The sequence below is a fragment of the Phyllobates terribilis genome, unplaced genomic scaffold, assembly GCF_046119375.1.
Source record: "Phyllobates terribilis strain yellow unplaced genomic scaffold, ASM4611937v1 Scaffold_12__6_contigs__length_324123572, whole genome shotgun sequence".
NCBI lineage: Eukaryota > Metazoa > Chordata > Amphibia > Anura > Dendrobatidae > Phyllobates > Phyllobates terribilis.
The window spans coordinates 144,399,859-144,412,615 of record NW_027362772.1 but is presented as its reverse complement, the minus strand read 5'-3'; the positions used below and the strand labels follow the sequence as shown (position 1 = coordinate 144,412,615).

Sequence of the window (12,757 nt, the reverse complement as noted above, 5' to 3'; positions counted from 1 at the left end):
GCAAAGACTAGGTAATTAAAAAATAAGTTTATTCATAGTTAATAGAGTTTACTGACCACAGACAAGCCCTTTAATTTGTGAGCAAACAGCTGACTTTGCCAGAAGAAGGCATGGGGCCAGCCATGTATTTTCACTGCTGCAACTTTTTTAGAGCAGATATATTATTTATTGGTGGCTATTTCTCTGAAACACCAGAATGTTTCAGACAAATATATACCTGGCTGCCATTGTGCCGACATCTTATTCATGTTGCCAGATTACCTTTAATAAAAAAAAAAAAGTTTTTTTAAATATTTAACCCCTTCATGACTGGGCTATTTCCGTTTTTGTTTTTTCCTCCCCTTCTTCCAAAAGCCATAAAGATTTTATTTTTCCATCCTCATAGCTGTTAGGAGGGTTTGTTTTTTTTGCGGGAAAAGTTGTATTTTTTGAATGACACCGTTCAAAAATGTGGCTCATGGGGAAGCGGAAAAAATTTTTCAAGTGCAATAACATTGCAAAAAAAGTGCAATTCCACAATTTTTTTTTTTTATTTACCATGTTCACTATAAGGTAAAACTGACCTGGCAATATGATTCTCCAGGTCAGTATGTTTAAGCAAATAATCAAATATGTATATATTTTTTTTATTTAAGTTGTGAAAATTTTTTGGGGAAATTTGTTGGAGTTTTTGTTTGTGTTGCCATTTTCTGAGACCCGTAGTGTTTTCATTTTTTAGGATCTGTGGCTGTTTGAGGGATTATTGTTTGCGTCCCGGAGCTGATGTTTTTACTGAAACCATTTTTGGGTAGATATGATGTTTTCATCGCCTTTTATTGTATTTTATTGCAATGTTCTTGCAGCCAATGTTCTTTCCACTTTTTACTGTATTTCATCATCTCCTTAGGGGATTTGAAGCTGTGACCGCCTGATTGCTTGTACTATACATAGCAGTGCATCAGCACTCATGTGTGTAAAATCAAGTTCTCCTATGAATGTCAGCTACGAGCCGGCGTTCACGGAAGGATCGTGATGACAGGCACAGGGTTCATCAGCCGATCCCCGGCTGTGATATCAACCCATCGGTGATCACGTAATGGCTGTGCTGATGGGAGCGTGGAAAGGCCAGCTTCTTGTCGATGTGTGTCAATTGCCGCTGTCAGAGCTCCACCTGACCTATAACGTAACTGTACATTATATGTCATGAAGTGGTTAAAAAATGTAAAAAATATAAGAGCTTGAACCCACTTTTTATCCCATTCCCAAAGGGAAAAAAATATTAGGTATCCCTGATCTATGAAATTATACAATTAATTAAACAAAAATTGGAAATGCCTAAATAGGTGATTTTCATATTGCCCCAAAAATGGAATAAAAAGTGGTCGAAGTGTTGTAGTACCCTGAAATAATAAAAACTCCAGCTCGCCGGGCAAAAAAAAAGGCTTCACACAGCTCCATCAATCAAAAAAGCTTCACTCACCAATTTTCAGTTTTTCTTTTTGACCACTAAAATATAGAAAAGTTTTGTATCGACACAATCAGATTGACGTGGGGAATCATGTCGATGGGTCACTTTTCTGTACAATGAACATCATAAAATAAAACCTCAAAAACAATGGCGGAATTGCATTTTTTTCACCATTTCACCCCACTTGGATTTTTTAACAGTTTTTTAAGAAAAATAAATGGTGTCGGTCTACATCAGGAGCCTCATACAGCTATGTTGACAGAAAAATAAAAAAAATAATGGGACGAAAAAGCGAAGAACAAAAATGAAAAATTGACAAGTCATCAAGGGATTAATAAACACAGAATAGAAATGTAAAGTACTGACTGTAAATAATTCTGTAGGGTTATTAATAATATAAGCCATTCATTGATCTTACCATCTCATTCATACCCCTCCTTGCACGACATGGTTAAATAATGCAGTTTTTTATTACCCTCAGATGTTGGTCAAAGTTGGCATTTTGACACGTGCGGCATTATCAAGAGCAAGACCTATGATCACCGCATGTATTCATGCCTTTGATAACTAATGGCTGTTTATTCCTTACAGCCTACGGAAAATGAAGACATTTCTGGGCCATTCGGTTTACGGAGTATCAATAAATATGTATGTTCTTACGAGTTGCACTAAATAATGCATCACATTTGCGAGTGGAACAGATCAGCTGTCTACAAATGAAACAAAAGAAGAAATCTAGGTCAGAATAAAAGGGTTGGTGAGGAGGAAAGAGACTCACCAGACATTGCTTTCCTTGCTTTGGTCTACCACGACTAAGTTTCCGTGAACTTCATCTAAAAGTTCTGGAGCGACCCAGCGCAATGGGATCCAGAGACGATCCGGGGTGATATAGTAGTCCTCCTGGAGGCATATAAAATATATACAGAATAAATATTAATATAAATATATATTTTTTATTATTTTTAACTGTTTTTTTGAAAGAGTACAGCCCCTTTACGTATGAGAAAAGAGGAAATTATGCCATAGAGATGGCATGTGAACAAATTAATGTTTCATCAGTAATTATCGTAGAAAGCCTTTTAGGGTCTTTAGGGGACTAGATTGAAGAAAATGCTGTCTTCAAAACTATGCTGGTATTATGAGATTCATAGCTAATCTGTAGTATGTATCCAAATGTCCACTCAAAATAACCTAAAAAAAACAGTATGCAAAAACCATAGATGATACCAAGATATTGTGAACCAAATCAGTACCAGAATATTTAATCTAAGCATAAAATGATCAAAACACAAATCAGGGCACTTAACAAATAAGAACTGCATCCCCCAGGGTATATGACAAACACCCAAATAAGGTGGTGTACCCTTAATGACCACTTCCACAAAAGCCATGACAGGCAAACAAAATAATAAGACTATATGGGAAGGGAAGCAAAATATAGCATAAATGTACGGTAAGTGAATAAGTGCTCAATACCTTCTAACCTAAAAAATAAATATAAAAGAGGCTCTAAGAGTGAATACATAAAGTGCTAATAAAGGGCAGCAAGCAAAGCTATTTAAAGCAAAAAATAACAAGACAACGGAAGAAATTAAATAAAAACAGAGACCAACTGGGAATTGAGGTGGTCTTACTATGCCCCATGAGCAACACCACAAACTACAATTTCCTACCCCTGAAGAAGCCATAGTATTCGGCGATACGAATTGAGCATAGTCTGACCATCCGCTTCCCAGCTGGCCCATATTGGTATAATATGTTTATCTCTGCTGGCTTGATTTGTTTTGGTTTTTTTTTGCATTGTATTACCATATTTTTTATCTTTTTTTCACTACTGAAACACAATAACGAGAGCTTCTTTTCTCATCCTTGTACTTTTCTCACTTCACTGTGAAATAGACATTAAAATTTCCACTGACCTTATAATTGTTGTGAGATATGCCGTAGTCCCCAATTCTAACGGTGAGGTCGGAGGTGAGGAGGCAGTTTCTTAGGGCGAGATCGCTATGTAGAAAAAGAAATCAAAATAGAATCAATTATTCACAATTGAAATAAGAAATCATTAATGACAGAATTTAGCAATTATATGCTCTATATTTCATGGATTGATTCATGGTTGGTGAAAAATAGAAGAACCTTCTAGATATTATTACTTATTGTTAGAATACAATAAGGATTGCACATCGGAGTCGCTCTCTGAGAGCAGAAGTTTGAAGGTGATTAAATAATAAATAAGGTGTTTTGATGAGTGGGCAGGGTGGAGTGCGAGGGGCCTGATTCATTAAGAGGCGGGTGCCTCTTAAAGTGGGCTTTTCAGCAAAATTTTTCATGTTGAACTGGATACACACTGTAGTAGTGGCTTAACAAAAACGTTCACAGACACATTGCAAGTATGACAGCACCCCCAAATGGTGGTGTAGTAATGGACAGTCCAAACAGATTGTGTAGACGGTTCAGTACACGAATAAACATAGATCATATAGAAAAAAAGTGTACTCATGAACCGCATTAGTGCATAGAAAAGGTATTACTTTAGTAAAAGAAAGAAAATTCACAGAACTAGATTAAAAACATGTAAAAAAGTAGAAAGCCACTTGGTGGCACCACAACCTCAACTACAGGAACAAACCTACCACATGATCTGTGAACCCTATCTGTCTGGCCTACTACTGAAGATTCAGAGGTGCTGAGGTAAGAAGAGGCTGCTCACACTGCTGTCCACCCTGTCTATCTGATCTAATACTGTAGATATCAGGGGTGCTGAGGTAAGAAAAGGCTACTCAAACTGCTGTCCACACTGTCTATATGATCTAATACTGGAGATACAAGGGGTGATGAGGTAAGAAGAGGCTGCTCACAGTGCTGTCCTCCCTGTCTGATCTAATACTGTAGATACCAGGGGTGTGGAGGTACAAAGAGCCTGCTCAAACTGCTGTCCACCCTATCTGAACTAATAATAGAGATACCATGGTGCTGAGGTAAGAAGAGGCTGCTCACACTGCTGTCCACTATTGTCTCTCTGATCTAATACTGGAGATACTAGGTATGCTGTAGTAAGAAGAGACCACTCACACTGCTGTCCACCCTGTCTTTCTGATCTAATACTGGAGACACTAAGGGAGCTGAGGTAAGAAGACACTGGTCACACTGCTGTCCACCCTGCCTATCTGATCTAATACTGGAGATACAAGAGGTGATGAGGTAAGAAGAGGCTACTCACACTGCGGTCCTCCCTGTCTGATTTAATACTGTAGATACCAGGGGTGCTGAGGTAAGAAGAGCCTGCTCAAACTGCTGTCCACCCTATATGAACTAATAATAGAGATACCAGGGGTGCAGAAGTAAGAAGAGGCTGCTCACACTGCTATCCACCCTATCTGATCTAATACTGGAGATACAATGGGTGCTGAGGTAAGAAGAGGCTGCTCACACTGCTGTCCACCCTGTCTATCTAATCTAATACTGGAGATATCAGAGGTGCTGAGGTAAGAAGAGGCTGCTCACACTACTGTCCACCCTGTCTATATGATCTAATACTGGAGATACAAGGGGTGCTGAGGTAAGAAGAGGCTGCTCACACTGCTGTTCACCCTGTCTATTTAATCTAATACTGGATATATCAGAGGTGCTGAGGTAAGTAGAGGCTGCTCGCACTGCTGTCCACCCTGTCTATCTGATCTAATACTGTAGATACCAGGAGTGGTTAGGTAAGAAGAAGCTGCTCATACTGCTGTCCACCCTGTCTATCTAATCTAATACTGGAGATATCAGAGGTGCTGAGGTAAGAAGAGGCTGCTCGCATTGCTGTCCACCCTTTCTATCTAATCTAATACTGCAGATATCAGAGGTGCTGAGGTAAGAAGAGGCTGCTCTCACTGCTGTCCACTCTGTCTTTATGACTTCTGATTAGCTGCTGTAACATAGAGATCGATTGACAGTAAGTAGTATAGGATATCTGCAGGTCACAGCAGCAAGCCTCCCTACATGCTCACATGCACCTATACTTTTACCATTCTAGGTAATAGGACAGATTTCTGTCAAGGTAATAAGGCAGCGGCTATTATAATGTACTATAGAGATTACCTACGAGCCTAGGCAAAATGACTAATATAAGGACAAGATGCTGTTTTATTTGGTAACTGGGGCTCCTATAAATGCCCCCATTACAATGAAAAATTGGACATGAATTAAAGTTAAAAAGAGTGAATGTTTCCCAACGTTCCATTATGACCTTATGGGGACATACTATGTTAACAAAATGCATAAAAAAAGGTAAAATTGCAATGTAATCAAAGGTTCCATATGTTGTACATAAAAAAAAATAGGAAACCCAAACTAATACTTTGCCTCATGCAACTTTGAAAATTTAAAGAACAAAGAATTGTAAATTAAATATATATATATATATATATATATATATATATATATTTATATATAGTACAGACCAAAAGTTTGGACACACCTTCTCATTTAAAGATTTTTTCTGTATTTTCATCACTATGAAAATTGTACATTCACACTGAAGGCATCAAATCTATGAATTAACACATGTGGAATTATATACTTAACAAAAAAGTGTGAAACAACTGAGAATATGTCTTATATTCTAGGTTCTTCAAAGTAGCCACCTTTTGCTTTGATGACTGCTTTGCACACTCTTGGCATTCTCTTGATGAGCTTCAAGAGGTAGTCACCGCAAATGGTCTTCCAACAATCTTGAAGGAGTTCCCAGAGATGCTTAGCACTTGTTGGCCCTTTTGCCTTCACTCTGCGGTCCAGCTCACCCCAAACCATCTCGATTGGGTTCAGGTCTGGTGACTGTGGAGGCCAGGTCATCTGGCGTAGCACCCCATCACTCTCCTTCTTGGTCAAATAGCCCTTACACAGCCTGGAGGTGTGTTTGCGGTCATTGTCCTGTTGAAAATTAAATGATGGTCCAACTAAACGCAAACTGGATGGAATAGCATGCCGCTGCAAGATGCTGTGGTAGCCATGCTGGTTCAGTATGCCTTCAATTTTGAATAAATCCCCAACACTGTCACAAGCAAAGCACCCCCACACCATCACACCTCCTCCTCCATGCTTCACGGTGGGAACCAAGCATGTAGAGTCCATCCGTTCACCTTTTCTGCGTCGCACAAAGACACGGTGGTTGGAACCAAAGATCTCAAATTTGGACTCATCAGACCAAAGCACAGATTTCCACTGGTCTAATGTCCATTACTTGTGTTCTTTAACACAAACAAGTCTCTTCTGCTTGTTGCCTGTCCTTAGCAGTGGTTTCCTAGCAGCTATTTTACCATGAAGGCCTGCTGCACAAAGTCTCCTCTTAACAGTTGTTGTAGAGATGTGTCTGCTGCTAGAACTGTGTGTCATTGACCTGGTCTCTAATCTGAGCTGCTGTTAACCTGCGATTTCTGAGGCTAGTGACTCGGAAAAACTTATCCTCAGAAGCAGAGGTGACTCTTGGTCTTCCTTTCCTGGGGCGGTCCTCATGTGAGCCAGTTTCTTTGTAGCACTTGATGGTTTTTGCAACTGCACTTGGGGACACTTTCAAAGTTTGCCCAATTTTTCGGACTGACTGACCTTCATTTCTTAAAGAAATGATGGCCACTCGTTTTTCTTTACTTAGCTGCTTTTTTCTTGCCATAATACAAATTCTAACAGTCTATTCAGTAGGACTATCAGCTGCGTATCCAGCTGACTTCTGCACAACACAACTGATGGTCCCAACCCCATTTATAAGGCAAGAACTCCCACTTATTAAACCTGACAGGGCACACCTGTGAAGTGAAAACCATTTCCGGTGACTACCTCTTGAAGCTCATCAAGAGAATGCCAAGAGTGTGCAAAGCAGTCATCAAAGCAAAAGGTGGCTACTTTGAAGAACCTAGAATATAAGACATATTTCCAGTTGTTTCACACTTTTTTGTTAAGTATATAATTCCACATGTGTTAATTCATAGTTTTGATGCCTTCAGTGTGAATGTACAATTTTCATAGTCATGAAAATACAGAAAAATCTTTAAATGAGAAGGTGTGTCCAAACTTTTGGTCTGCACTGTATATGTATATATATATATATATATATATATATATATATATATATATATATATATATATATGTACACTATACCCCTAATAAAACTATAGCAGGCAAAAAAATGTTTCCATTAAAAAGTTATAGAGTTAGCCCTATGGGTCATGAAAAAGGGAAGCAAAGATTTTATGAGGGAGAACAAGAAATGAATCACACATTTAGAAAATTTATAAAAGTGTCTGATCATTTGCAACCAAAATGCTCCAATAGTTAAAAGATTAAGTCTATTAAAAAAAAAACCTTAGTATCAGAGCACAAAGTATACTGTACCTGTGTATATAATTGGTTTTATGGAGGTGCATAAGTCCAAGTGTTATCTCATATGCCATTCTCTGCAGGGTTGCAAGGTCACATGTTAAGAGGTCAGGGGTCATGCCATCTGCCTTCCGTTGTGCTCTGAGATACCTTTTCAGATCTCCCTACAAAAAGGTACAGGTACAAAGATGTCAGTGTTGAATGCCTGTCAAACTGAAATCATGGCACAAAGCTCTGCATAGAGCAGCAGGATCTACAAGGAAATATGTCCAGAATGACTTTCCTACATTAAAAAGATGTCATCCAAAACAAATACCTGTTACCTCTTTGCTATCGCATCTGAGAGCGGTATAATATAGAGGCAGAGACCCTGATTCCGGTGATGTATCTCTTACTAGGCTGCTTGCTGCAGTTTTGCTAAAATCACAGCTTTCCCTGCTGTAGATCTACCAGTTCTCTGAATGCTGAGCTCTGTATAACTTCGCCCACATCACTGATTGGCAGGTTTCTGTATACACTGTGCATATGCAGAAAGCTGCCAATCAGTGGTGAGGGGCAGGGTTATACAGAGCTCATGATTCTGGAGGACTACAGGCAGCAGGTTTACTAGTCCTCTAGTGATAATCTCCAGTGATATTATCAAAACTACAGCAAGCAGCCCAGTAAGTGACACAACAATGGGATCAGTTCTCTATCTGTACATCATGCAGATTGAGTGGCAAAAACCTGGTGACAGAGTCCCTTTACTATTCAGTCACCCGAGAACAGAAATGAGAAAAATTCACCCCTGATCACAAGGAACAGACGATACAACTGTCAGGTCTAATATTGTGAAAGGGAACCTGTCATGTAAAATATTAGACACAATGGGGCAGATTAGAACTGTCCTAAATAAATAGCATAAAATAATATTAGACAGAAACTGGAGCAAATTTATCACAGTGGTGCGTTCAGTTTGACCAATTTGGTTTGATATGTTAGATGCTTTTGTCTTTCTAATGCCACCTCTTGCCTAACTTACTTCATTCACACCATTATTTAGTGTCAAAGTAATGATACATTTTCCTACACCACTTAGGCATTTCTAAAAACTTTTAAATATTGTTTAGAGAATAAAAAGTGTGTATAATACATGATAAATTTGGCATATGGCTGGTACGCCAGTTATTTGTGCACTTTGCCCAGTAAATCTCTCCCATGTATTCCCTCCTTGGCCTTTTCTCCTTCTTATGTGTCGCTGATATACCCTATTCAGGAAACATTCTGTATGTCAGAAAGTGTTCCCAGGATAATATTATTTCTTTTTTCAATAACTATAAAATGTATTAGAAAAGTATAGAAGATAACAGATTTAACTAACTATAGAGATGAGCAAACTTGCTGGAGTCGAGCAAAAAGACTTCTGACCAATTCGGTCCTCTATGGCACTCGGTGTAAATGTATTTAAACTGTTATTCCAGATTTTTGAAAATTTATCATACACTATATTTTCTATTGATTTTGTCACCTTCTCTAAAAACTTAAATACTGTGTGTGGCATCCTGGGCGCCCAAGATTGTGGTCAACGGATTACTGCTGCTGAACTGCCACCATGGAGGATCGAACTAGACCCCAGATCAGGCTAGTCTGAATGTTTTCGCTAATCTCTAATACATTCTTTATACCATTAATGACAGCAATGTCAATTTTCCTTGGGTAAACTGTGTAAACCATTCGATGTCGTCAGATGTAGGAATAAGGGAACATGCTGCCAGTTAGGTAAAGGGGGATGGCCTAAGGCTGGGAAAAGTGAAGGGGACGAGCGACGATTGCATAGATATACCCTAGTTCACTTAAAAATATATTGTTTAATTGTAGAACACTGATTTATACAGCTGTACCACTCATTAAGTCACTAAAGCATTCCGAAATGTTTAGCTCTAAGAAAAGTGGCAGAGATATATATAGATATTTTCAATAATATGAACACTTATTCTTATGAAACCCACAGATATTGTGATTGATATCGGGTATTGAACACACTTATTTGAATGATATAACATTTTGAAGGATCATATCGGTTAAAACTAGAGATGAGCGAACCCAAACTTAAATGTTTGCTGTTAGTACCGGACTGTTAGTGTCCGATGGTAAATCCCCGATCACGGACTTCTCCCAGAAGTCCTTTGCAATGTTCAAAGTTCTGGGGAAGTCCGGGAAGAAGAGAGAGAGAATTTTCCAGCTCAAAAGTTCAGGTCCTCATTCTTTCCAAAGGGTTCAGGGTCTGGATCAAGTTTGGGTACAGTTCTCATACCCGAACTGAACTTTGGAATAAAGTTCGGGTCGGGTACCAGAATCCGAACTTCCACGGGTCCTCTCATCCCAAGTTAAAACCAATCATTTTTGGTTCCACCAGGACAATGATTATCACTAACAGTTATACATGTATTTAGACTGTTAGGCTTAGTGCCCAGGATGCAGAAATGAAGCAAAAATTTTCCTGAGCATTTCTGCATCTCCTTGGCAGAAAAATGCATGCGGTTTTTCCATGCATTTTTGACGCGTATTTGACGCGTTTTTGCATGCGTATTTGCCATGCGTTTTTCCAATGCATTGTATAGGCAAATACGCATGCAGAAACGCACAAGAATTGGTCATGTCCGTATTTTTTCTGTGAGTAAAATCTGCGCAGAAAAAATCCTGACCATGTGCACAGAACTTGCAGAATGTCATAGGAAGTCATGGGATAAGGTATGCAATGCGTTTCTGGAGCGTTTACGCGCTGCAAACACGCACCAAAACACGCACCAAAAACACATCGTGGGCACACAGCCTTACTCCGGATTTTTGAAAATATATCATACACCATATTTTCTATTGATTTTGTCACCTTCTCATAGAGACTTAAATAGTAACAACAGTTTAAGAAAAGATGTATAAGAAACTGCATCTCATTCATCAGTGATTATTTGAATGATTACTTTTTGTAATTTTTATACTTCTTTTTGTTTTTTTTATACCTTTAAGGCCTCAAACAGGGCCAGTTTTAGCAAAGGGTAGCCCTACATAAAAATTACATGCCCCAAATGCTAAGATATTGCACCATCATACAGAAACAGACCGTTAAAGTAGCCCTTCCCCTTCCTTCAAAGTTTTTATCCGCTTAATATATTGCGATCATCATATTATATTGCACTGTGTACTTACAATTGCTCATTTTGTCTTTCTACAAAGTTAATTCTTCTCTTTTCTCTGCTCTGTGTAGAAACAGGAAGTCTCTTTCTGTGCATGAGTCATCTCCCTCTTAAACTCCTGACCCAGCTGCTCCTTCCTCCCCCTGCCAGGGCCTTTTGGCAGTGTCTCATAGCTCATGCAGAGAAAATTGACCTCCTGTTTCTACATAGAGCTTAGAAGGATTCAGCTAGTCAGTTTATAATCACGTGATGTCAAAGATCTGATGGAAAAGAGAAGAATTAGCTGGGTAGAAAGGAAAAATGAGCAATTGTAAATACACAGTGCTGTATAATGACTGCAATATATTAAGAGGATAAAAACTTTGATGGGAGGACGAGGAGTGCTTCTTTAAATGAGCACTAATCGACTGCATTCAAGATATTTGGCACTTGTGTATCGGCCTCATTTCACAGGCTGACGAAGAATGATGGTGACAGAATGGTCACTAATTCTGCCCCCATACAGTATCACGTAGTTGGCAGCACGTCATCTGTTAACATAGGGTGATGGGTGCAGAGAGTGATGATTTTTGTTTGTTAATTGGGTGATTGCTGACTTGTTAACACCTATAAACGCTCATCTGCGCTACCGGTATTACAGACACAGTATGTGTCCATGCTATACATACATACACTGTTTGTTACAATATGTTTTTAGCACACAGTGTGTGTAGGTTACACACACACTCCGTGCTATACACACGCAGACACCATTTGTTACACACACTGTATGCTACAAACTGCATGTTGCACACACATACACTGTATGTTATACATACACTCCATGGTATATGCGCACACAAACTCCATTCCAAAAACATCCTGCATGCACACATACTGCATGTTATACACAGACTGCATGTTATACACACATACACGGAGAGTGTAGGAGACATATAGTATAAGGGTTTCTACTCCTCTTTAGTCCCTTAATATTCCAGCAGGGTGAATCACTTTGACCATATGCACATAAGTTTACTGTGTGTATAGATTTTTCCAGGATATATATATATACAGTACAGACCAAAAGTTTTGGACACACCTTGTCATTTAAAGATTTTTCTGTGTTTTCATGACTATGAAAATTGTACATTCACACTGAAGGCATCAAAACTATGAATTAACACATGTGGAATTATATACTTCACAAAAAAGTGTGAAACAACTGAAAATATGTCTTATATTCTAGGTTCTTCAAAGTAGCCACCTTTTGCTTTGATGACTGCTTTGCACACTCTTGGCATTCTCTTGATGAGCTTCAAGAGGTAGTCACCGGAAATGGTTTTCACTTCACAGGTGTGCCCTGTCAGATTTCTTGCCTTATAAATGGGGTTGGGACCATCAATTGTGTTGTGCAGAAGTCAGGTGGATACACAGCTGATAGTCCTACTGAATAGACTGTTAGAATTTGTATTATGGCAAGAAAAAAGCAGCTAAGTAAAGAAAAACTAGTGGCCATCATTACTTTAAGAAATGAAGGTCAGTCAGTCCGAAAAATTGGGAAAACTTTGAAAGTGTCCCCAAGTGCAGTTGCAAAAACCATCAAGCGCTACAAAGAAACTGACTCACATGAGGACCGCCCCAGGAAAGGAAGACCAAGAGTCACCTCTGCTTCTGAGGATAAGTTTATCCGAGTCACTAGTCTCAGAAATCACAGGTTAACAGCAGCTCAGATTAGAGACCAGGTCAATGCCACACAGAGTTCTAGCAGCAGACATATCTCTTCAACAACTGTTAAGAGGA

General features: G+C 38.9%; 1 protein-coding gene across 4 annotated transcripts in view; it reads right to left on the bottom strand.

Annotated features, from left to right (window-relative positions):
* The window catches only part of LMTK3 (lemur tyrosine kinase 3), a 114,853-nt gene that overhangs the window by 22,864 nt on the left and 79,232 nt on the right, over positions 1–12,757 (bottom strand). For all 4 annotated transcript variants that reach the window (XM_073656316.1, XM_073656313.1, XM_073656315.1 and 1 more), the window contains exons 8-10: positions 7,818–7,966; positions 3,367–3,451; positions 2,226–2,347 (exon numbers count right to left, since the gene is read on the bottom strand). In XM_073656316.1, the coding sequence (XP_073512417.1) occupies positions 2,226–2,347; positions 3,367–3,451; positions 7,818–7,966 (356 nt within the window). The remainder of the gene's footprint in view (positions 1–2,225; positions 2,348–3,366; positions 3,452–7,817; positions 7,967–12,757) is intronic.